Source organism: Taudactylus pleione, unplaced genomic scaffold (assembly GCF_031769625.1).
Source record: "Taudactylus pleione unplaced genomic scaffold, aTauple2 ptg000005l, whole genome shotgun sequence".
NCBI lineage: Eukaryota > Metazoa > Chordata > Amphibia > Anura > Myobatrachidae > Taudactylus > Taudactylus pleione.
The window spans coordinates 26,161,559-26,188,710 of record NW_028284408.1 but is presented as its reverse complement, the minus strand read 5'-3'; the positions used below and the strand labels follow the sequence as shown (position 1 = coordinate 26,188,710).

The 27,152-nt window shown below is 41.0% G+C and overlaps 1 protein-coding gene across 2 annotated transcripts in view; it reads left to right on the top strand.

Moving 5' to 3' along the window:
• The window catches only part of KMT2D (lysine methyltransferase 2D), a 169,099-nt gene that overhangs the window by 7,669 nt on the left and 134,278 nt on the right, over positions 1-27,152 (top strand). For both annotated transcript variants that reach the window (XM_088448524.1, XM_088448469.1), the window contains exons 2-7: positions 18,927-19,013; positions 22,411-22,525; positions 22,749-22,960; positions 24,061-24,170; positions 24,259-24,421; positions 24,533-24,698. In XM_088448524.1, coding sequence (XP_088304650.1) covers positions 18,965-19,013; positions 22,411-22,525; positions 22,749-22,960; positions 24,061-24,170; positions 24,259-24,421; positions 24,533-24,698 — 815 coding nt within the window. In that variant the 5' untranslated portion in view covers positions 18,927-18,964. The remainder of the gene's footprint in view (positions 1-18,926; positions 19,014-22,410; positions 22,526-22,748; positions 22,961-24,060; positions 24,171-24,258; positions 24,422-24,532; positions 24,699-27,152) is intronic.

Sequence of the window (27,152 nt, the reverse complement as noted above, 5' to 3'; positions counted from 1 at the left end):
TATTCTTGTACTATAATTTCCTTACTTGCCATCTTTTGCAGTACCAATCCATCAATAATGGTTACTTGGTGTGTATGTTTATCTTGTTGCTAAATATGTCTAGCACAGGCTTGTTTCTAAATTGGTTTATATTGAAAGTATTGACCTCCATTTTGCAGGTAACCAATGCAAAAGTTCTAAAAATACAGAGGTGCCAGTCATAAGTTGAAATAGCAAGGTCGAGAAAGCGGCACTAAACGGGTCAATAAAAAGATTTAAAACAAGTTCCATAAAATCAACGTTTCGGGTTTATTTCAACCCGTCATCAGGTTCCATAGTACACATGCACAAACTAGCTTAAACTTAAATATTAATGTGAAACTCTAGGGGAATTCAACTGCTTTTTTGGCACCTCTCACGTCCGATCTCCTAAACTGATGGTGCGATATTCAATTGTTTTTGGCGCCCATTACTTTACAACCATGTCGCAACCAAATGCACCAGGATTAGCTGTGATTAGATGCATAAAGCAGATAAATCAGCCTAAACTATTGTGTGTGTGTGTGCGCGCTGCCAAAAACGCAGTCTGGGCACCCAAAAGCTGGACTTTTCACACAGTTCTGCTCGCCACCACAGGAGGGTACGAGCAGAAATAATGGGCTCACCCGATTCGCACAATAGTTGAATAGCTCTGCCAGGTGCCCAAAAAACAATTGAAATTTCCCCTCTGCTATGAACACTGCATATTGGTGCAAAATATGCAGTAAAACATGACTGCCAATGTATCAATCCAGTGCAAGTGACAATGATAGCAAGTACATGGTTGCTAGGATAGAAAAGCAATTTGTGCACCTAGACGCAATGATAATAAAGTAGCTCTAATGATGTCTAGATTTGATTGCCAGTATTTGCTGATAAGTTATGTGTAATTGTACCAGGAATGGATTGTTTTTGTTACAAAATAGTAACTGGCTATTGTGTAGTTCAATTTTTACTCTTGTATATGTGTATCTGTGGTGTTTTTTTTTGTGAATTTGGGTGTTTGGTGCAATTTGCAGTAAACAAAAAAGTTTTTTTGTATCATGAAACTCGCACACTTCACACTAATGCACGCTCCTGAGAAACGCGCGATCCAAATAGAAATGACAATTCACGCTATTCGCAGTGAGGTTGTGAAAATTTTGTAGTACAAATATCACACTGGGAGAAGAGCATGAAAAAGTGGTGAAGCTATCCTGGACCCCCAAAAATTGGTAATTGAGATAGCAGGACCATGTAGACAGCTGCTAGTGGCCATATAAGAACGTACTGGAGGTTCTTCAAAGGTGTTAAATATCTGGGGGTTTTTTTTGCACTTTTTAATAATGATTGAAAAATTATAAGAAGCAAGTGTTTTACAGCAAATTAAAGGCTTTCTACATTTTGGGGAACAGGAAAATGCTTGTACAGTGTTTTTTTTTTAATTTTTATATTCAAGATTGTAAAAAGTTGAAGTAAATGCTTTGAGCTCCCACCTGCAAGTTCAAAACCCCCTCTCCCATCCATACACCCCCACATACCTGTCCCACATCATGCAACCCATCATTGAGCTTTTTATAGAAATTCACCGGAAAACTGACATGGCTTTATTGGCCAAATGATGCTGGTTATTATGGATGTTTTGCAATTTGTGCTCATATGAGAGGAGCCTAAATAAGGCCGCCCATACACAGTAAGATTTTTTTTATACGATGTTTACAATTTCGATCAATAGTAACGATTGATCGTACGCATCGTATGTTGTTTTGGTGTACATACGATGGTGATGCGCGTCCCCGCTGTCTTATCGGATTGCCTCTCGTACGAGGATGACCTATCTTACCACGATGTGACACACATCGTATCACTTTTGGCAGGTAATATGATCCGATGTCTGATTACGAGGTGTATAAAATCCCTAGCCAATCCCCTCCTCCATTTTGTAATGGGAGACAGCGTTTTCCGAACAGCAGCATCGCACAGCGTGTGTAGTGTGATTGAAAGGAGTATACATCGTGGCACTCAGTACATTTGTACATTGGGTAGTACATACCTAAAATGGTGGGTGCCTTCCCTAGATAAGCCCTCCCCTATTCGCATTCCAGCAGATTCATCGTAATGGTTATGTGCACAACCAATCGCTCATTTACGTCAAACGAAGCATCGGATTGTATGGTCTTATGAAAAAATCATACACCTTTTGAACACATCGTATCTAAAATTTCAAGGGAAACTTTCAATGGAAATCTTATAAGACATGTTGTACGTCTTTTTATCACACCGTGTATGGGCGCCTAAGTGTTTCTGGTTTCCAAGCAAGGTCTGTTTTTCCTGCAAAAGGAGGGAAACTTTAAAGTATGGTGTCATGTGCAGTGCTTATATTTAATTGGACGATGAAACGAGCCCATCTCTACATTTCATACTGAACATTGCTGTATTTCTGCAAATAGTCACCCCGACTCTCAAACTGACCTTTTCATGTGGTAAATTAAGAACCCTTTGTAGGATGGTAACATAAATAATTACTCTTATTCTTGTATTATAATGTCCTTACCTGCCATCTTTTGCAGTTTCAATCCATCAATAATTAATTGGTGTGTATATTTATCCTCTGCTAAATATGTGCCACAAGCTCCCCAGCCTGAGTAAGCTGAAGCTTACTCAGGCTGCCGCTGCTGCCACCAGGGTGGTCTATGGACGTTGCGGTGGCGTTTATGGACTCTGCACCCGCATTGCATTTGCTGTCAGGAAGCGTCTGCATCGTATAGATGCCTCCTGCAGCAATTAAATATTAGCTGGACAGTATTGCACAGATGCTTCCTTGTGGCTGTGCAATACCGTCCACATCTAAATTGGGCCCTTTTCCCTACCTCTTCACCTTCTCAGGGGGTGTGCACAATGTATACTAAAAGAGCAGTGCCAGTTTGGAATTGGATTGCAACTGAAATTCGTAGTGCGAGTTATCCGCAGCTAACAGAACCCAACTCTCATCTAATTCGATTGACCCCTTTTGTATGATATCAAACATCCTTTTAAAAAGACCTGATAGAGATGGCAACCTTCCCAAAAGCTGCTGTTCCAAGTGTAATGACAACCTTCCCAAAAGCTGCTGTTCCAAGTGTAATGAGTCTGTGAAATAGAATAAAAGGGATTGGTGCTCAGTCAGGCAGTACAACGAACATGTACCAAATGTGATTTACTGCAATTACTTACCTAAATAATAAAGTTGATCTGGACCAGGACTTGCATTCTTCCATGATAGACTTGCAGATGTGTGTAAGTTAATAACATTAAAAAATATATATAGTGTAGTCATTTTTAGAACGTTTACTAAAAAAAAAATTAAGAAATATGTACATTAAATTAAGCAATAGAGCAGCCTATCTGACTTGCTTGGGTCCAGTCCACCATACTGGATCTTACAAATTGGGAACTTGGATTTTCATGGGACTATGAATGGCAGATGCTTATATTGGCACCTCAGGTTCTGCATCTAATTTTTTCTATGTCCAGATGTTATAAGGGGGGCAAACGGGGACATTGTAGACAATTGTACACTTTCAATTTTGGAGGGGGAGGCCCTTTCCAGTTTCAGAATGACCTTGCCCCATGCACAAAGTGTGGGACATTGTAATATGGTTTGCTGAGTTTTTGTGTGGTTAAATTTACCTGAACTGCACAGAATCCCGTCCTTAACCCCATTGAACACTTTGGATTAAATTAGAACGCCTGCAAGCCGGGCCTTATCACTCAACATTAGTGCCCAACCTCACTAATGCTCTTGTGTTTGAATGAAAGTGAATCCTTGCAGCCATGTTTCAAAATCTAGTTGAAAGCCTTCCCAGACGACTATTATAGCAGCTTCATAGTAATGTCTGTAATCTTGGAATAAGATGTCCGACAAACTAAATGAGATTATGAAATAGTATTAGATGCTCCTATTCCCCAAGCTATTCAATAAAGTCTACAGCTTCCAACAAACCCCCCCCCCATCCTATGCTCTTCACTTCACCCCAGTCCTACCTTTTTCTTTTAGAATTTAAGCTCTCCTTGTACTCCCCTCCCCTCCCTTTTGTAGCTCCTATACCTTCTAAGCCAATAGTTTACACTGGTTTAGCCGCGTTATGCTTCTAAACCCTGTGCATGTGGGGCGCCCATCAGGCACCCATTACTTATGGGTGTCCAAAAACAATTGAATTCCTGCCCCCCCCCCCCCCTTTCCCAAAAATAGATTCTTGGACTTTCATAGATTGCCTTCTTTGTGGTATAATGCTATGATGAGTCACCATATTGAACTGGTGGTCATAAATGTCTGCAGCCAGTCAACATGTATCGATTGCAGGTAGTACCTAAATGAGCATCTAGAGCAGCCGTGCGCAACATATGATACACTCCCTCATTATACGCGGCCCTCTGGTGAGTCAGGGTCGCTATCCTGCTGTAGGTTATTCTACTCCCACAGACAGAGCTGCAGCTCTTAGCCCAGATAAGTATATATATTTTTTGTAATGGATCTTTACACTTCCATCATTGTTAAAGTTATGATACATTGCATTATAGAATAAGCCAAATGGAGGATGTGTTGCTATGGGGTTGTGATGGTGCTGCTGAAGAGGTGAGGAATGTGTTGCTAAAGGGTGAAAGGGACATATGTTGCTACATAGAATGGCCAAACCCTTGCTGGTGGCACATCCTGCTTTGTGGCATTGCACACACTTCTGTCTCCAAAGCTACCTTTTAACAATGCTGCAAGGTCTTTCCACTAGTAAATTGTATGTAGTTTACATGTTTAAGCAAGTAAAGTTTTGTTATGGCCGCTTCAGTGAGTGCGAGCTTCCGATTTGGTCCTCTGACAAGAAAAGGTTCTAGATCTAGATTGTCTCTTGAAAATCTCTCTGCCACTTTTGAAAGGGCTGCCAGCAAAAGATTTGATGCATATAACCATTCTTATATTTGGGAAAACAAAGCATGTGTATCTATAATTTACAATCTATAGTTTTTCCTTCCCTCTTCTTTACCTTATTCTGACTGATACATAAATATGGGATTATTATTCTTAACGTCTATTACTATAGCACCATCAGTTTTTGCAGTGCTGTACAGAGAACGTTTCTCATTCTTATCAGTCCCTGCCCCATTGTAGTTTACAGTGTAAATTCCATAACACTAGGGCAGTGGTTCTCACATTTTAGAATCCTGGCACCCTAGAGTATCTTAATGAGAAATTTGGCAAAAATTAAAAAGTAAATTGTGCTTATATGTCACCCTTCAGTTATGTAGTGGTTGACAGGGCTGCGCTTCTTTTTGTCCACACTTTTTGTTAGGCAAAACCAGTGCTAATGACTGCCAATCTCACTGACTAAAAATAATTTCATTTCATCTGACCACCAACCCAGGCACCTTTGCAAATGCCCTGAGGCACCCTGGAGTGCCACGGCATCCAGTTTGGCAACCACTGCACTAGGGTTCAGTTTATCTGACTCCAGTTGGCCTGCCAGTATGTCTCTTTAGAGTATGGGAGGAAACTCAAACATGGGAGAACATACAGATAGGCTATGAATGTGTGACCTCCATGCTGGGAGGCAGGCATGCTAACCACTATGCCACTGTGCTACCACTATCGTATTACAATGAGAGAGCTTTCATTGTATAATGCAGGATAAATGAAATTGGAGTGGCAAGCCGACTCTGAGGTAATTACTACGCTTGCCATCTATTTGGTTATATAGCAAAAGGAAAATGAATCCACACCAGATGCCAACATCACCATAATGAATATATGTGTCAACCGATGTTATAGCTATTGGATAATAATCTTATAGCACTGTGTTGGCGCTGCTCCCAAAGGTAAATACAGGATACTTGATTTTTATAATTGCATAGAGGCAAAAAGACCATTCCTTTTTTGAGGCACACTTGAAATTATTAATAATATTTAAAATCTTTAATACAAAAACCCATATCATTTATATTTTACTGATAAAACCATAGTTGACATTAGTTGTGTTCAAAGACCCCGCATCCCTTGCAAGTGTTAATTCGCATTAAGATATATGGTCAGTACAGTCGCAGCCCTATACACCGCAGCCTCCAACAGTGTTGACTTGTAGTCAGCAGTCTTTGTGCATCTATTTGGTGTCCAAAACCATTCTCTTTGTCCTTCTGGTGTTGCAATTTGGTTTCGCCTGTCACCAGCAGTATTGCACACCCATCACAACAGCTCCACCTGTTACAATTTAACTTAGAGCTGTGGCAGTGTAGGACTGTCTACAGGGTGGATTGTAATAATTCTATCCAGGATCCGGTCAATATCCTGACAGTCGTTAAGCCAGCTCTGGAATCCCGACACCTGTCAGAATCCCAGGGCTGCCATCCCGACGATAAGTATTGTGCACCGGGGAGGGTTAATGTAGAGAGAGAGAGAGGAGGGGGGGGTAGGGGGGGGGGGGGAGTGTTAGGATACTGAACCCTGTTAGGATGCCGGTGTCGGGATTCTGACCGCCGACATCCCGTAACCAACCTATTCTGTCCATGGCAACCAGGACTATTTGGGTATAATTGACACACTGTAGGTCGACACCAATTGGTCAATAGGGACAAAATGGCGAAACACAAAATGTCAACACGGATGTATGTCGACAGGGTCAAAAGGTCGACATGTGAATGGTCGACACACAAATGGTCTACCCCTAATCTTCACCCTAACCCCAAACCTAATTCCTCCCCTAGTGTCTAACCCTCTGGTAATTGTCTAACCCAAAACCTAAAAGAACAAAAAAAAAGGAAAAGTTGACCATTCCCATGTCGACTTTGTTGTTCCTGTCGGCCAATTGGTGTCGACCTTTTTAATGTTACCCTTCCAACCGGAAACCACCAGGGACACTTCAGGGCTAGAATGTCTATAGTGTTGTGGCTCTTCATAATGGTGGCCAAAAATTAGAGTAGTATTAAAATAGTATGCAAAACACACTTCAGAACAGTTTTACACATAGGCAACAGTCCACAATTAACATTTAAATGACACCACAATCTTACATGCCATGACAGGTCACATAACTGTCCCAAGTAAGAAGAAAATGCAAAAATTTCCAACCAATTCACTGCTTTTTGCATTACTGCTGTATTGTATCTTATAGCTATGAAATGTGTGCTCTGATTGGGCGTTGGTGTCTGTGCAGATGTAGTAATTTACATGGTAAAATATAATCTTTTCATTGTCTACTGCAAATATGGGGAAAGGGTTGCAAAGCTTTTATATGGCTCACATGTGAGCTATAATATATCTTCCTCCCGCTATGAAATACTTGGCTCCTGGCTTACTATTCAGCTATCTGTGCAGAATTTTATTGTTTTAAAAAAAAAAAAATATCCAGCTTCTCAATGAATCCAGTACAAGTAGCTGCTATATTAAATAAGGTGGAAAGTTTGGGAGCATGGCATTTTGTGGCAAGTGTTTGGGATCATGTTGAAGGTTCTATTATGATATGGAACTAAATCTATTTTACACTGTGTAAGCAAACAAATCTTGTCAATGATAAAATGCTCACCAGTCAGGTCCTATTGGGGAAATGATCGTATGAGATATTCGCTGTAAAAGATTGTAGCTATTCTCATCAAGTACTATTTTCATTTCAGAAAAATTTCTTTGGACTCTAAACAATCCCCATTATTAGAGTAATGGTGCATACACACTGTCACATTTAAAGGACGATTTAAACGATAACTATATCTTTGATCGTTTAAATCGTCCTTTTTTTTTTTTTTTTTGCCCCCTCAAACGATGCGCGGGCACGGATGGTCGATATCGATGTTGACCATCGCCCGTGCATGCAGGCCAACCTGGTCGATATCGACTGGGTTAGCCTGGTTACTATAGGGCCGTTATAGTAGTTGGAGGAATGGTGCATGTGCTGGATGTTCGATAACGATTATCCAGCACATGTAGGACGATCAAACAACGATATCTGATCGTTGTCTGATCTGACAGTGTGTACAGTTCATAAGATGTTTGCAGGTTATCCATTTTTGTCCAATTTTTCCCATTAGATGTAAAGTGATGTTAGAATGTTTGTCTGATAGGGCTCATGTGTTCTCGTGCATTTTCCATGTACTATGATCCGATAATACTGATCACTTTCATGGCGTTGTATCTGCAATGTATTGCTCCAATTCCCTGTTCTGCTGATGCCGGGGCCAGGGAATTGTGGAAATCCAACATGTTGGAAATCCTCTATTCACCGATCCTGACCAAAAAATTATCGGGATCGGCGACGCAGGAATATGTTTGATCACAGATCGTATCAGCAAAGCGTGAAATCGAGGCCATAGATGTATGGTCTACATAAGGCTCCCAAAAGCCCTACTTTGGTCGGATTTTTGGTCGCTCCTCAGGAGACTGCAAGCAGAAATCCGCAATAAGTAATGGGCACCTGCCGCACTCACGCCCAGCGGCACAAACGATGAAATAGCTCCCTTCAGTTCAGACTGGATCTGTGGCCGTGCAAAAACCATTGAATTCCCCTGTGTATGTGTGTTGTTTTATTTTTTATTTGTTGCTTGCTCCCTTATTGAAAAGCTGTTTATGAATGTCACTAGTCATGGACATATAGGCCATTTTACGATCATTATTCAAATGTTATGGCTTTCAAGCATGTGTTATTCACATTTGTAACATTATAAATCTAATATTACATATATTTTTAGATGCTGCCCTGCAGTTGAATTATCTGGGTCGCACCTTTGCAGCTGTTGATTGCCTGTAAATACATCAACTATATTTTGTTTAAGCCGTTTTGAAATAAATGTCCAAACAAGAAAGAGAATATATACCTGGGGGTATTCAATTGATTTGAATACCAAACAGGTGACTGGCATTCCATATTTCCCTTTAAGGGCCATAATCTGTATTGCAGCTTATCAGCATTTCGGAAATACCAATGGAACCTACAGTATCTTTCTGCTCCTCTTTCTGCTGCTCCTTTGGTGGTCTGGGGATGGCAACACCATTTTCAGCAGAGCTTGTTGTTGTCATTTACATTTACTCCGCACTGCTATTACTATTTTCCAATGCTGTAGAAGTTTGCAAAAGGAGCTCCATTAACTGTATAACCAGAGCTTCCTATAGAAGTAGAGTTGACTCTGGTTGCAGTAGTAGTGCGGATATTATATCTGTAAGCACCACAAGTACAGAGCCAATGCTAACAATTCCTGGCAGGTGCCATGGGGTAGGGTTGCCAGACTATTTAATGAGAGATGCATATGATATATACAGGTTCTGTGGTTGATTGAAACCAGGTGAAATGCAGACTTATGCTTGGTACACATTGAATAAAATATCGCTCGTACAACCAACGAATGATATATCGTCTAGACCGTTGCTGTGTACACACGATATACTGTGAACCATGTCCTTCACAGTATATCACATTGCTGTACAGCAGGCAGATGTTCTATAGCTGAAACATATATATCTTGCACAACTGCCTGTGTGTACGGGCTACCAACCGACACATATTCTGGCTGCCAGAACCAGCGACAATGTTAAAACTGGCTTCTGCGGCCAGACATGTTGGTTGGCCGATTGGTAATTGTGCATGCACAGCTGCATGCTTACCAAATCGGTCGGTCGGCCGTCTGGCTGATCTGTTGGCAAAGTGCTACCCTACTTTAGTCAGTCCTTTGTAATTCATATACTCGTTACATGGACAATTTTGCCAGGGTGCCAGAAAGTGGAGCTGTATTCATTGTCTGCCTTTTATTTTTTATGTAAAGGAGAGGGTGGTGTGCGCATTTTTGAGGGACACATCCTAGTGTCATCTGTCGCAGAGACTGGAGCAGTGTGTTTTATAATAGACTAGTTTTTTGGGCATCTAAGTTTCACATGCGGCCAGTGTAAGGTCTGCTGTAGGGAACTGCCAGTGTGTACAACTCCACCCCTAACTATTCCAGAATAGCTCTCGCACTTTTAATTTAAAAATTTCTGGCTCACTTTTAGTCCTGGCTCCTAATTCTTTGAAGTTAATGAAAATTGTTCAGCTTTTAAAGTGCACAGTATATGTTTGCTACTTTTCTTTTTCTTACTATACTATGTAAACATATGTTTATTTAACAATATGCTTGGTGTTTACGCTCTACTACTTGCCACCAACCCTATCATTTTGTGTTTTGCATAGTTTTGGTCACTGTGTTTTATATGTTTTTTTAAAAAAATCAAGTTTTCTATGCTCCCTTCTACTCAGGAGACTGCAGATGTCCTGAAGTTTTGGACCACACACTGCTATATATTCATTCCCGGATGGTTTCCTTCACTGGGCGGAATTCAATTCTTTTCATCCCCTATCGCGCCCGACGGAGCTATTCTATTCTTGCTCCTGTCGGGCGCGATCACCTGCCAAGCGCTACATTTCAGCTCACAGCCCCTGGGGGATGAGAGCTGAAATGTGCGAAAAGTGACATGTTTGGGCGCCCAAACATCACTTTTCGTGATCGCGCCCAGCACTTTGGTCGGGGTTAGCCGATTTACGCGGCTAAACCTGACCACTTTGGGTGCGATCAGCGTGAAAAGCTGGCACAATTGAATAGCGGCCCGCGATCTCCTGTCACTTTAGACGGGAGATGCGGGCCGCGAAATCAATTGAATTCCGCCCACTCAGTTCATAGTCAGGGCATTTTGTTGAGGGGGAACTGGGTTGTGATGTAGCATTCTTGCATAAGTAAAGTTCTATGAGACCGTGCAAATGCAAGACCTGGACACCTGTTTGGATGCGTATCTTTTGCACCCTATGTTTGGTGCAAGCGCACACTGATGACATGTAGCACACACGCAAATGTGGTGCCATCACGAGATGCATACAGTACTGCTCATATGTGCGGATATACTTCCAGCCATGTCAGGATGATGGGCGTTATGCAGCTAGAAAGACACAGTTGTCCGGAGGCAGCTTCCTGAGAGGAGGAGAGCTGACATTTTGCAGTGACCATAGAGTAGCTTGGAAGCCTTTCACAGCAAATCAGTTCAAAGTGCAAAAAATGTAGTTGTGTTTTTTTATGTATTCTTATATAAATATGTTTGTGATTAGTCCTTTTTTTGCATATATATTTTTAGGGATTCGAGCAGGGGGACTACTTTGCTCCAATGTGTGTAAATACAGAAAAGACACCAAACCTAGCTTCATAGGCATTTCACTAAAGAGTCACAATTCTATTTCATATTAGAAACTTGCCCATTTTGTGTTGCACCCCTGTGCAGAATAGTGTATACAGAACAACTGATGGTCATGAATGCATCATATAGTATTTTTGTTGTGCATATGTATCATAACAATCTCTAGCTTGGTTAGTGTGGTGTGCAAATTTGGATGTAGGTAGTAACATGTTGTCATGGGTATATATTGTTGATTAAAAGATCACTGCTGGGGGACATACCAAGAAGAAGTACAGATTATAACAAAACGTTTAAACTGCATGTGTTCACACATTTCAGAGCATCCTTGCTGTGTAGTTTGAGTACTCATATGTTTCTTACCGGCTGTTTCGCTTGTGAATGCTGTAGATATCCTTGAAATTGACTGTATTGCTGCAAGACTGCAGATCAGTCTTAAGGCACACATCCACTAGGCGATATTAATGAGCGATTGCACGATTACGACATCTTAATCGTGCACTATAATGTCGGAAACGACCAGCGATGCGTGCTCCAGCTGGTCATTTCCTACATCAATCATCGCATGAACATGCCGGTCAATCTGACGATAACGACTGACCAGGTTAGGGGATGAGGGAGGGTGCCTACACTGAATGACTAATCGTTCATTGTAGGCACTGCAGGGGATGGGGAACGACTGTACGATTACAATGTTGTAATCGTACTGTCATTACCCCATCGCCCAGTGAATGTGCGCATTTAGTCCCAACACAGGGGCAGCATATTCTTGCATTGTGGTGCTCAGTTCCTACACCTGGAATATTAGACATGACTCTCCTCTATAAAAAATATACTATGTTAACATCATATTAATTACAAGTGTGCAGTCTTCATAGTGAGACTTACCAACTGAGCAGCTACAGATGGATCCACATAAATCTAGCCTCCTGGCACGTTAAACATCCCTTCTAGTCACGCCATGCCATGGCGTGACTCTGTAGCGCTGGGCGTCTTTTTGTGCGTCTTTACCTTCAAATGCTTCTTATTCGCACAATGATATGAATAGATAGCACAAGCAGCTTCTGCTGATTAAAATGATATGCAACATGCCATGTTCTCTGAGCGAGTTCGGGTGTATCTGCATGCGAAATGCTACGTTACAGTTTCAGCGGCTGTAACGTAGTGTTTAGCATGCAAATACACCCGCAGTCACACAGAAGCTGCTTGTGCTATCTATTTGCATGGTTGCGCGAATAAGACACATTTGAAGATAAAAAGACGCTCTGCACTACCGAGTCACACTGAGCTCCAGCATTGTGTGGCGCGACATGTAGTGCACGGAGGATAGATGTATGTGGGCACATCTGTATATGGAGAACCTTATGCCGGTGCTTGGATAATAACTTTTTGGAAAAGTTTGCAAAAGTCTTTATGGCCAAACATGGTGACATTTTTTGGCTACTTAAATACTAGATACCAGTATTGGAAATAACTATATTGCTGCTGGCCTCTATCATGTTATTACTGCTGACTATTATCCTGGGAGGAAAGTTTTGTCAAACACAAATTGATATAATCCAGGAGGATTATTTCTCATTTTTTATCGGGTACATCACTTATATAAAACATTCTTTGTCTAATATCTTTATTCCCGCACAGAGTCCTCCAAGTGCTTTGAATTTAAGGGACTGTCTCCATTCAAGAAGTTAATAGTTCAGAAGTAAATGCATGATGCCAAAATCATAATGGTTATTTTTTATTCATTTAAATTGATCCACTCCTGCATGTATTTTGTTATTTGCCTAAACACCTTTTTTATGTTATGCTGAATGAATTGTTCTATTTTTAGGTATGGTATTGTGACTTCTTTGCTATTCAGTCTTGCACACTAGCGCTCCACCCCCCCACCCTCCTTCCCTCTTTTATCGTCTTTTCTCTGGAGGAGGTTGTCCTCCATAGGAGTTGCTGACTACTTAACTGAATCAATATTGCACGTGTGCGTCTTAACCTTTTTTCCTTGTTTCAAAAGCACTTGAACTCTTGCAACTTTCCACTTGAAAACTATGCATTCAACATAACTGCAAGCCAAACTTTCTACATTTCTACTCTTGTTTTGGTAATGACAACTTGAGTCTAGAGGAAGTTGTAACAGAACAGCGTTTTGATTGAATAGAGTTTATAAGGCATTTAATCAAAATCAGGTGTTATATTTACTATGTCGCGGTTTGTCAAATCCACCGATATGTTCCTATTTCTGTTCTAAAACTATTGGACAAAGCCGATGATTGGCAACGTTCACAAACTGAGGCATAGTAAATGTACCCCCTAAGTGTCAGTTTCATACTTCATTGACTCCGTATTAGGTACATCTAAAACTTTAGATGATCCAAACTCTTGGGTTATAGTGCATGTTCAGAGAGTTTATGCAGCCTTGAATGGGGCATCCATTAGCTGTATTTCATTTACAGGGAATTTGCAAACATTCTAGTATTTAATTTATTTTCTTCCTATTAAAACACAATAAAAGAAAAAAAGCATACGACCTAAATTATTTCTGTATGTTTTCAATCTGCATTAAAAAAAACAAACAAACAAAAAACCATTGGTCTGTGACAAAACATTTTTTTTTTTTTCTTTTTATGGCAAACGTGTAAATGTTTCCTAAATCCTTCTAAAGCTCTCCCATTGATGTACATCAAACCTAATGAAATTAAACATTAATTGTTTTACAAAAATAAATAAATACTGCAATATAAGGTACATACATGTATATGCTGTTACTTGGTACAGTGATTTGATTTCTATTTTCACATCCAGTTAAATGTGCGTAACTTGAGTTAGAAACCAATGTTAAATGCAGAATTGTAAAACCACTGTATACATGGCCTTAAAGCTTATCTGTCCAGTTTTAAATATTTAAAAAAAAATCGTTCATTAGAAAAGATCGGCTCTCCAATGTCATCATTTGCATAGACACTCAGGTTTATTTGCAGAAACTGCAACATTTGGACCACAAAGGTGCTTTATCAATCTATACAAAAACAGGTTTTGATGACCTTGTGTTGCTGTTCTATTCCTGTTGCTACATTATACTAATTTGGTTCCATTTTAGTTTAGAGTTTGTATTTTTACTTTAAATGTATGTGTGTATGCATTTTGGCTTTGACAAGCTAGTAATCATGGGTGACAGACTGAACTTTTTACGGCAAATAATTGTTAAAGTTAATTTTAACATTGTTTTATTAAAATGTTTATTGCTTGGTTAAATGTACTTGTAGTAATGGCATTGTTTATACTAAATCTGGATGGTTAACTCTTTAGATGTTGAAAGCTTTATTATAGCAAGTATCTATACTTTACTTTTCATACCTAACTTTGTCGCTCTATTTTGGCAAGTAACTGGTGCTAAAATCATACATGAATAGGCTGCCTAGACAGATATCCTAGATCAGGGGCGAACAAGAATGTGGAAGAACTGCTAGCCAGCGATTTACTATCCCGACATGTTATCTATTTGTATTCTCTATACCTTTTAGCCCTCCCATCAAATATCCTAAGGCTCAACACAAACCCACCTTTACATCTAGGCTGTTTGATGCATGTCTTCCATAACTGCGCTGTCTCTGCAAGTATGCATCCACTAAGTATCCAAGCATCTGTGTCGGGAGGAGGGCGAGTATTCTCTTGTAACAGGCTTGCAGCTATAACAAAGCATTTGAATTAGTCGGTTTGAGAATGGAGATGGGCTAGAAGTTGGTTACTAGCACTGTGAACCTGATTACTGAGATTTTTTATTTTTTATTTTTAATGTAGCAACCTGTCTGCTTGCATTGCTACTGGATAGTTAAAGCATCTGGTTACTATGGATAGTACACATTTTGACTTAAATGGAGTTACTATGCTGCAGGTGCTACACCCTATGCGATGTGGTCACGATGCGATCTCGTGTCTGATTTCCCTTGAACTCTCCCCAGTAGCTCCCCGGCAGTCCTGGACACGATTTGGTATTAAAAAGTGTCCAATGTGACAAACGATCTATAGTGCATTCTTAATGTTTTCCAGTGCATCGTGTCCGTGCAGCAGACAAGAACTGGAGATGCGATGTACGACCAACGGGTGCGCACTTCGTGATCGTGAGTTGACACTCACAATTTGGACATATTTTACACGATTTGTCGTTACGATGCTTCGAAATCGGCAAATTGTGTAACATATCGCCTAGTGTGTAGGCACCTTTTAGTCTTAGGGGGTCCTGTTTGGCACAGCCCACAAATTGAGAACTGAAGTCGCTCCATTAAAGGCTCATATACGATACTGCCCAATAGTGGGTAAAGCACATAAAAACAAATAACATGGCTTTTCATGTGCCTTTTTAATCAGTGGGCGGAATTCAATTGTTGCGCCCCTGTATGCTCCCAACAGGAGCTATTCAATTGTTCCTCCTGTTGGGCGCGATCAGCTGCCGGTGCACCAGCCCCAGCAGGGTGCGAGTAGAAATGGGTGAAAAGTGACATGTTTGGGCGCCCAAACGTCACTTTTCGAGGTCGCGCCCAGCACTTTGGTCGGGGGTAGCTACTTTACGCGACTAAACCCGACCACTTTGGGCACGATCAGCGCAAAGAACTGCAACAATTGAATAGCGCCCTGCAATCTCCCGTCACTTTGGACGGGAGATCGGGCGCGCTATAACAATTGAGTACCGCCCTGTATGTCCCTTTAACTATAGAATCTATTTTACAGGTAACACCAGTTAAAACATGAAAGACTGTTCTATATTCTTACATTCTGAAATTTTAGAACACAGTTGGGGGAATGGTACTATTGACTTATTTATCATATTTTAATGCACTTTCATTGCATTTGCTAACTTGTGGAAAGCACAATAAATCAGGTAGGCCCAAACAAGTCTTTAATGAATTACTTATTTTATCTACATTTTATAATGTAATTAAAAATAGCTTACAAAATGGTTATGCTTTTGTCCTAGTGAACACTTTTGTACAGTGATGTCAATTGATCAGTTTACTCCACTGTTAGTGTGCCTCAATAGTTTTTTTTTTTTTTTTTTGTATATGGTTTAGTTATTGGTCTTAAGTAGTTTAGTGCAGCAATTTATTCAGGCCTTTATTTTATTATTTTGAAAAAACAGATTTATATTTTGCTTCAAGGGTCCAAAACAATATTTTGTGTGTATAAATATATAATATAATTTCCCCACATTAGCTGGAGAAACCTGAAAACAAACTCATAGTGGGTGCACTTGAAGTCGTCTGTTTTTCCCTTTTGTGGTAGTGTGTGAGGATATTGTAAAATTTTGCCATGAAATATATTTAAATCTATAAAAATTAAATGCATAAATCATTTATAGTGTGTGTATATGTGTATAATATGTTTGTTCTATCTGTTTTGCACAGTGCCACTGGGCCTTAGTGAGGCCTTTTTAAATAAAAGATAATGGGGTAAACTTACATTCTACTCTACCCGGTCTTAAACAAAAATGTGAGGTGGAGGTTGGCCCAATGTGTGATGAATACTGGTCTATGGCCCTTAGTAGTCAAAAAGAATCTACGGCAGCTATCAGATTCCAGCAAATTCATTTATTCGTACTTCATAGGACCTATCTCACCCCTGTGCATCTCCTTCAATTTGGGGTTCAGGCTGATGATATTTGTCCCAAGTGTATGAGTTCCCAAGGGACCTTTTGGCACCTCCTGTGGTCTTATCCAAATGTACATAGTTTCTGGGGTCAGTTGATTGGAGTGATTGCTCTGTCAGATGTACCTCAGTTTGTATTAACCCCGGTGGTTTGTACTTTTGGTACCTTTTGATTGAAGATGATTTTGACAGGTACACTAGACAATACATTCTTAATCTTTGCACATTGACTAAGGTCTGTATTGCAAGAGTTTGGATGGCAGCTACAGGTCCTGATCTTCAAATGTGGGTAGCTGTAGTAAATACAACAATTTCCCATGGAAGATATTTATATATTACTCTTAAAGCTGAATCCAAATGCGAGAAAATTTGGCAGAGATGGCTATAATCTAAATACCTCAAAATGCCGTCGGATCAGTCCGAGCTGCTTCGAGTGTAAATTTCAGTGTTGTTTATGGATTTTGAGTTCTATTACGTACAACTGATATTTATCTACTGCAGTTAAATATGCTGTTTTACCGCAATTGGATAATGGAGGATATAACATTATCACCGTCTACTGTTGGTTGTGTAAGGCTATGGTTTTTTGGGGGAAATATTTTGTTTATCCTATACTTATAAGTCTTTACCGAAGTTAATATTGTTTCATAGTATATTGTGTCTGGTACAATTTGTTTGTGTTTTGCAAATTACATATATGGTAAACTTAATGGGGCCGATTCAATTCACTGCGCTGTGAATATCTCCGGGAAGTTGGTCCCGGGGCTATTCAATTAAGCGTGCTGTTTAGCCGACTGGCACTTTAATCAGAGAATGCTGGTTATCGTGATTAATCACCCAGGTTAAGTCACAAGTGCTGGCATTCTCGGACTTAATTTGTTATAGTCAGACTAAACAGTGCACTGAATTGAATAGGTCCAGAACCAACTTCCCGAAGATATTCACAGCGCGCTGAATTGAATCGGCCCCAATATGTATTAAGTATGATGGCTACATTCTCTTTTTAAAACGCAAGATGCTTTGTATTTAATTTTATCTTGTATGTTTGGTTCTAAGACTTTTTATTGCAATAAAAAAAAAAGTACTCAGGGATGTAGTTTCAGAGGCTAAATTACACATTTGCGAACATTAGTTTTTTTATATTGAATTTTAAGGGCGGAATTCAATTGTTTAATTGCACCGGAACTCCCGTCTAAAGTGACGGGAGATTGCGGGGTGATACTCAATTGATGCCGATCTTTGCGTCGATCGCGAGGTTGGGTTTAGCTGCATAAAACTGCTCCACCCGATCAAAGTGCTGGGCGAGATCGCGAAAAGTGGCAATTGGGTGCCCAAATGGATCACATTTTTCTGCATTTTAGCTCTCCATCCCCGGAGGTGCGAGCTGAAATGCCGACGCTGGCAGCTGATCACGCCCGACAGGAGCAATAATTGAATAGCTCCGTCGGGCGAGAAGGAGGTCTCAAACAATTGAGTTGTTAGTAAATGTGCGATTTAGCCCCTGAAACACAACATCGATGTTGATCGATTAAAATCAACCTTTAGTAAATTTACCCTAATATGTATTTAATACATTTTAGTGAGGATCTCTTTCAGAATGATTTGATCTAAAAAGTGGATGTTTGAGGGCAGACACAATCCCAGCAATAATGGAAAATCTAAAAAACACAAAACATTTTCCTATGCATAGCTCTTTTACTTTTTTTTTTTTACATTTCACTACAGTTTTGTGAATATATTAAGGGATATTTTGGCTATGGTGACTGCCCTTTTCTCTCTAAAGCAAATTACGCTCCGTATTAACATTTTCACTGCATGTAGCAAATGTTGTTATCCCTGCCCTGAGTTGAATATAGATGTTTTGATTAGATGGTGAAAGCCCTTTTAAACTTGCCAGAAGGGTGGTGTGCTTGTTGGGTCACAGTGCAATCTGGGCACTTTTTCATTCTTTTAGTATAGTCTTTAGCCATGTAATGTAGATTGTTATATATTCATGTAAAACAGCCTTTTAATTGTACTTAAAATTGATTCAGCATGTTGCATTACCAGATTATTATATCCTAAATGTTTTGTACTTTGGAAAGATTAATACTTTCCTGTAAATAAATTTTGTTTTGATGGTTTTTTATAGGTCGCCCTAAAAGGGATAGTCACTGTTCTTGGCCAGGGATGGATGATCAGAAACCATCCAGCGAGGACAAAGAATCTGAAGCATCAGGTAATGCGATGTGTGCCATTTATGTGTAAGAGTCCAAATTTAACAAACATTTCTTTGAAAATTGTATTGTTGAAATGCATTAAATTTTCTGACTGAATACACTTAGAATAAACCTCATTACCTGCCAGGTAGTACATTTTTTTATGAAGTACAGATGTGTTCTCTTATATCTAGCCTCAATACGCCATGCAGTGCGACTTGTTGCAAGTTGCCTGAGTGAACCGGGATATCTCGTGAGACTCTGCTAGCGCCGGGTGTCTATTTTTTCGTCAAAAAGGTGTCTAAGTCTCAATGTGATGTGGCTAGGATGCACAAACAGACTGTGCAGATTAATTTGATATGTGACAATATCTGTGTGCCCCTGGGTCCCTATATGAACCACAACGGAACGTGGAATTAAAAAAGCTGTGGCCGCTACATTGTAGCAATTCATATACAGATTCAGAAACTAAAGCTGGCCACACACTAGACCAACTTAACATCCAACCATCAGGGGCGGGCTTGGCCGGGGGGCAAGGTGCCTTGTGCCCCCCCCGGGCCGGTAACATTTTAGTGACCCAAGGCCGCCCGCAGCCGTGCTCTGCATATACATAGCAGCGCAGGCTGTGGAAGGCCCTCGGCTGGGGCTGGTCCTCTCTGCTCCATTGGACGTCCTACCTCTTGCCCCGCCTCCTGTTCTCCGTTCTCTCGTAGCGGTGCCCAGGCCATTAATTGCAGCTGCAGTCAGTGACAGTGTCTCAGTGCAGTGCAGTTCGAAGGAGGCTGACTGAGGCGGAGTCGGGACAGGGGGCGGGGCTACACGGCTGTCAGTGCCAGGCCAGCAGTAGCAGCATGGGAGAGAGGGGTTGAGAAGACTGAGTATATAAACAGTGAGTATACTGTACCCTGCCTGGCTGTAAGGTGCTAGAGAGGAAGGGGGGGGAGGGGGGGTTGTGACTGGGTATGTATCTGTGTGTAGAAGTGTGTGTAAGTATGTGTCTCTATAACTGTGTGTATGTATCTGTGTGTATGTATGTGTCTCTAACTGTATGCATGTATCTGTGTGTATGTATGTGTCTCTGTACTGTCTGTATGTATCTATCTGTGTGTATATATGTCTCTAACTGTATGCATGTATCTGTGTGTGTATATATGTATCTAACTGTATGTATGTCTGTATGTGTTTATATTAAGTGTGTTTATGCATGTTTGTGTGTGACTATGTATGTCTGTATAAGTGTGTGTATGCGTGTCTGACTATATTTATGAATGTGTGTGTGTGTAACTGTATATATGTGTGTATGTGATTATATGTGGACTGTGTGTGTATGTATTTATGACACTAGGTGTGTATTAGTGTGTGACTGTAGATGTTTTTTAGTTTGTTACTGTATGTATGTGTGTGACAGTGAATAAATGTGTATATGTTTATGTGGCTATGTGTGTGTATTTGTGACTAGGTGTGTATTAGTGTGTGACTGTAGGTGTGTATTAGTGTGTTACTGTATGTATGTGTGTGACAGTGAATAAATGTGTATATGTATGTGTGTAACTGTATGTATATATGTGTATGTGACTGTGTATTTGTGACTAGGTGTGTATTAGTGTGTGACTGTATGAATGTGTGTATTATGGTGTGACTGTGAATAAGTGTGTCTGTATGTATGTGTGTAACTGTATGTATGTGACTATGTATGTGTGTTACTGTAAATGTGTGCAGTGGCATAACTACTGTAGGTGCAGTAACTGCGGATGCTATGGGGCCCGGACCGACCCGGATGCTATGGGGGTGGACCGACTCGGGGAGCGGCTGTCCATCTGCATCTACGGTGCCAGGCCTCTGTCTGCGCCCCCCGCCCGGGCTACTTGATTGCATGTGCCCCCCAGGCTAAAAGTTGCCAGCCAGCCCCTGCCAACCATCCAACTAGTTGATTAGTTGGAATGAAAATCTGGTATGGTATGAAAGCAAATGACAATCAGCAATTTGCTCCCAAATGCCGGAAAATGGACAAAAACTTTTGTTTGAACAAATTGTTTAGATCAAACATTTAACAAACTTGTCTGACCGACCATTTTCATCTGTTTTCTGGCATTTAGTAGAAAATTGCTGATCATCATTTACTCCCATACGTTACCAGATTTTCATTCCAACCAATCAACAAGTTGGATGGAAGTTGGTCTAGTGTGTGGCCAGCTTGAGTCGCACTCCGATATAAAAGTGCGCATATCGAATTAATCGGCGCAATCTGCTGCTGCACCCTAGTTGCATCAAATTGCAACTTAGACACATTTTCAGCTAAAAAAAAAATGCAGAAACGATGCCCAACACTTGCAGAGTCTCATGGGACCTAGCTTGCCAAGAGGGGCTTTTGTTTTTTAGCATGACTGCAGCAAAAATGTATAAGGACAATCTGTAGAATAAATATATAACCACTCAGTGATGTCTAAACTCATTGTGGGGCTCATTTCTGTGACCTGGACTGGAGATTTATACAGTGAACTAGTAAATGTAACTGTATGTTTTAACATAGAATTGTTTTTTTTTTTTTAAAGAAATTGAATTGAAGCAAACAAGATAGGGATCAGTGGGAGTATGTTAGAAGACCTGGATCTGCAAACCTCTTTGGTTTTTTTTAATAAGAGAATCCTTTTAAAAATCATTTTCTGACTGTAACTGCAGCCTGCTCATATAGGTGGGGAGTTATACTATATCTTGTGGGAACTGGTCTAACAGTGGTAACGGGAGCTACTACTTGTAAAAATAATTCAACCTCATGAATGAGACAAACTAGTCGGGGACTCCAGTTCTGGTTTAACAGGACAGACTCTGTTGAAACTGACATTAAGGATCAAAATAAAAAAAAATGTTTTTTTTTTGTTTTTTTTTATGACTGTAGTGGTGATAGGTTTGTTGGCAGGGGACTGTAAAGATTTCAGGCCATGCTCACTCATTCAGCGCTGGTTGGTACTACTGTGTGAATTATTTATTGGTGTATATATTTTCATTTTAACAGTACTTTCCCTTTTTTTTTTTTTTTAAAGTTAAACCAGGAACAATGGTGGTAGAGCATAGAATGTTCTACTAATCATTGGATAAAGCCCACCTCTCCAGATGGGTGCTGAACTTTGTATTTTTATGGCTCACTACACAAACCCAAGGAGTGGTCACATGTAGGTCTGGTTGACACCATTTTGCATATGAAAATCATTTACACAGAAACTTTGACTCTTCATTATTATCACCATCATCTGCAAAATATAATTTTCTAGAGTTTTTTTTTTTTCTTTTAAAACACTGTGTAATATTAAACAGTACCTATTTGTTTCTTGCAATGTAACCAGTATATACAAATGCCTGTAATAACAAAGAATTGAGAAGCGTTTCTCCTTGTAATGTGTGTTGCTGTTTTCCTATAAGCTGATGAAACTGCCTCCGATGTGGCCTGTGAAGCAGAAGCCGATGAGCCCAGCAATCCGTCACCAACCGCATGTTCTGTACGGGATGGTGCGACTCCAGACCCACCATGTAACAGGTACCTACTCAAATTTAAATTGGTTTGGGACTGAATGAAAGGTCTATGAAGCCTGGTGTTAGTGTATGTATTCCAACCCAAACTATAGTACAGGTTTTAGGGCAATGCAAACATTAGAGTTCTTCTTGCCCATGCTGGGTAAATCCCAGTTAACAAAACCATCCGCCGTTACTGCAGAACTTTCCTGATGATAAACTATATCTTATTGTATTTTCTTCTCCAGTGGTTCCCATCCGAGGCGCTGTGCTCTCTGTAACTGCGATGAATGGAGTCCACAGGGACAGCGTGAACTCCTTCGGTTTGATTCTTCGCCAGGTCACCCACAACTGGATCCTGCCCGCTGTCAGATGCAAGAGATTGGCTCTCAGTACTTAGATCCTACTATTGTTGGCTTTGCAGAGTCTGTGTCACCAGAGGAGCTCTTTGATCCCTCAGGTTAGGAAGAAATGAATTCTCTTTACAGGTGTTAAAATGACAAATAGTTCTGTACTGTCATTTAAAGTTAGCAACTTGCAGCGATAGAGCTAGTGACGTGCAGTTTTATTTCAAACGTTCCCTTCATAACATTTCTTCACATGGAACAGCTCTTTTTATAGCACCAAAGTCACTACTGCTCACATTCATTGGACCATTGACTGGGGCTAGTGGGGTCTTTTTTTGCAAAGAAATAATATATTAAGAGGTAAAATTTCCACCTACAGAGTATGATCAGGGTGACCTTTTATATAAGACAGAATGTTTCCTACTCATCGGGGCTCATCAGTGCAGGATATGAATTTTACTCATTTGGCATGTGAAGTGCTATACAGACAGTCTCACTGAAACATTGCAAAGGGAATGGGTATGATATACCGCCGGCCGCATGGCAGCCCGACAGGAGCAGAGTGCGACGCAGCGGAAGCCCGACAGCGCTGGAAATCCCGATCGTGGATAGGTAAGTATCCACTAACCTAACCCTCCTTAGGGGTGCCTAACCCTAACTTCCCCCCCAAGTGCCTAACCCTAATCCCCCCCTTCCCCGCTGCCTAAACCTAAGTCCCCCGGGGGGCTGCCTAACCCTAAGTCCCCCCCGGTGGTGCCTAGCCCTAACCCTCCCGGGGGGGGGGTGCCTAACCCCAAGTCCCCCCCGGGAGCCCTAAACCTAACCCTCCCCCCCGCGACTGTCTGTTCACGGCGCCCGGCATCACTACGATCGTGATGCCGGGCGCCGGTCTCCCCGCGTCGGGGAAATGCGGGCGTCTACATCTAGAAGCCCGGCATTTCACCCTTGCCGGGATAAAACAGTCGGGAAGCCGGCTGCCGGTATATAGGCAGTCGGCTTCCCGATTGCTTCCCTTGCAAAGGGTTAGCGATCATTCTACTCTACTCTAAAACTTTTCAGAAGTTGGCTCTTTCCACCAATGCTGCTGAACTAACTTACTGTATATTTTTTTTTAATGTCCGTATATTAAATTGCACTACAATAAATATATGACACAATCTTAGACGACTGATGTGGTTCGTTCTTATGCTATTATCGCTCCTTCTATATGTAGGACACTGTTGGGTTCATTACTGGTGTGCGTCATGGTCACATGGAGTCCAGAATGTGGAAGGAACTGGACTGGTTAACGTGGATATAGCTGTATTCTCAGGGATATCACAGGTCTGTATACAGCTGACCTATGTGATTTGCATAAGCTTACTTTATTTTTTTTTTAAACAGACGTTAACATGCTGACCGTCTTTTACAGAAATGTGAACACTGTAATCGCATGGGTGCTACCATTCAGTGCTACTCGACAGGGTGTTTGCACCGATATCATTTTCCATGCGCTGCTGCGAGTGGATCCTTCCAATCAATGAAGACCTTAAAATTGCTGTGCACGGAACATGTGGCTGAGGCGGTGACGATGGGTTAGTCTGGAAACTGTGCACCCTCATAGCAGTTGTTCTATTTCCTTGTAGTCCTGATAAAATGTCATTTACCAGTGAAATGTGTATTTGATGTTCCTCTTCTTGTATTAGATGACTCCCGCTGTGTGCTATGTGACAAGCCTGGTGACCTCACAGACCTCCTGTTCTGTACCAGTTGTGGACTGCACTATCATGGCTCCTGTCTGGAGATTAGCATCTCACCGCTAAAACGCTCTGGCTGGCAGTGTCCTGAGTGTAAAGTGTGCCAAACATGCAGGTAATGCAAAGGCCCGCAGGTTTTGAGCTCATTGATGTAAAGCCATATCATGCAACGCATACGCAACAAAATGTACAGCATAGCAGTTGGGGTTCTTTGGAATATAAGTGGATTTTTAATGCACCACTTAATTTAAAATACAAGTTGTTCTAAATTTAAAAAAAACCAAACAAACAAAAAATGTATTTCCCAAGTGTAAGAATACCAGGTGCTTACTACATGCAAACTTGTCTTGAAAGTGTGTCCCATCCCCTATATTCTTAAGTCTGTTGACTTACGCGGGTTGCTAAGTATTTCCTTTCAGCTGCATTGCCCATGTACAGATGTGTCCTCATGCACCTTTGCTCCATTTCCCGCGAGACGCTTGGTACGACTTACACACTCTGCCACAGGTAGTGATTCCTACTTTTTCCAGAATTGTGTTTCTTGGTCACATCATAGCCGCATACAAAGTTGCTTACAGATTCCCATAGTAGATTAGTTTTTTTTTTTTGTTGAAAAGGAATTTGTATAAAGTGACAAATTAAGCATAAGAATACATGGCATGTGGAATTCTTTTGCCTTTTTCCCCAGTTTTGCAACACAGGAGTAGAGTGTAACCTTGCATTCTACTTTTGTGGCATTAGTGATGTGTGACTCCTGGCGCAGCTATGTTGCAATATCTGTGACTTGCCAAAAGGAACTATTTAATGTGATTTGGAGAAAGTTGTATAGTGTTCATTCTAGCACCTTGCACCTGTTACAACTTGTGCAGTTCCTCTTTCCTACCTGGAGTGTCACTCTCTGCTGTGGTGCTTCTAGCGCACACTGCTAATGCAACAAACTGCTGAGATATAGACTAGTGTGTGCTAGAGGCAACAGAGCAGAGAGTGACACCCCAGGCAGGGAAGAGGAACTGCACCGGTTGTGATAGGTGCAGGGCGCTAGAATGGACACATCTGTAAGTACACTGCCACATTATGGGGGCGATTCAATTGTTTTTTTTTTATTTATTTTTTTAGACCTGATCTCCCATCTAAAGTGGCGGGAGATCGGTGCGATATTCATAGGTTTTGGGCGCTCATGACTTTACATGCGTGTCTCTCCCAAAAGCACCGGGGTTAGCTGGGTAAAGTGGCGCCAAAACCACAGACTTTTCAAACATTTCTGCTCACCACCTCAGGAGGCTGAGAGCAGAACTATTGGCACAGATGGCTCTTGCATCCGAACAGAGCAGCAATTAAATTGCTCCATTGGGCGCCCATTTCGCTGACAAAAACAATTGCATTCCCCCAATAAATGCTGTAGAGGTATGGAACTTTGCATATACGGTTTGTAATTCTTAGCTATTTTACATAGGGTTTGTACACTTCTGTAAACAGTCTTTAATATTTCCTAAACTCACTGTATTCCTCTTTCCCTAAAACTGATCTGGTATTTATTTTGGGCCACATATCACTCTGCTAAAGGACTGTAGTTTTTTTTTTTTTTTTAAAGTGTTGAATGGATGTTTATATCTCAGTACTTAGATGGGTGGTGTTTATTGCTGATTGAGCATGTGCTCCAAGCTGACCAATCAAGTATTGGTATTTTACAAATCTGCTGTACCATCCAGTCTCTAAAGGACGGTACACCTTAGACCACAGGTTCTCAAACTCTGTTCTCAGGACCCCAAACAGTGCATGTTTTCCAGGTCTCTTCACAGAATCACAAGTGAAATAATTAGCTCCACCTGTGGATTTTTTTTTTAAATGTGTCAGTGAGTAATGAATACACCTGTGCTCCTGCCAGGAAACCTGGAAAATGTAAACTGTGTGGGGTCCTGAGGACAGAGTTTGAGAACCACTGTACTAGACTAAGTTAACGACGGGACCCGGCAAGTGCATACGCAGGTCCGATGGGCAATTTCACGCTGGTGCGTGCATTGTCAACGACATAGCAGGTACACACTGGCCGATGTGCCCAATATGTTGTCCGATCTGTTGGATCGGACGACATATCGTCTAGTGTGTACCCGGCATTAGTGATGGCTCTGCTAGGTTTTTTTATTTTTTTTAAAATAAATATTGTATGCACATTTGCAAGTGAGCTGGGGTTCAATAAATGGTTTTCTGTAAATATCTATAAAAGATGTAAAGTTTTGCCTTGTGATACACATAGAGCCAGGGTTCCTCTGTGGCTGAAGATTTTCACTTCCAGCAAGCTCTCGTATTGCTGACATGTCTGAATACTACTTTCAAAATAACAACTATGGCCCGTATTCAACTTGAGTTTGATTACGTCATTTTGCCAGGCGGAAAAGTATCGCCGTATTCAATTTGAAAGACTTTCTGCCTAGACGGAAAGTCAGTGTAATGTAATAGGCGGAAAAGTTTTGCCTGTGAATAGCAGGTGGAAAAAAGTGCAGAATTGGGGTTTTGGGGTGCAACGGTGCGGGAACCCCAGTGCAGCCTTCAGACAGTTTAGTCACAAATT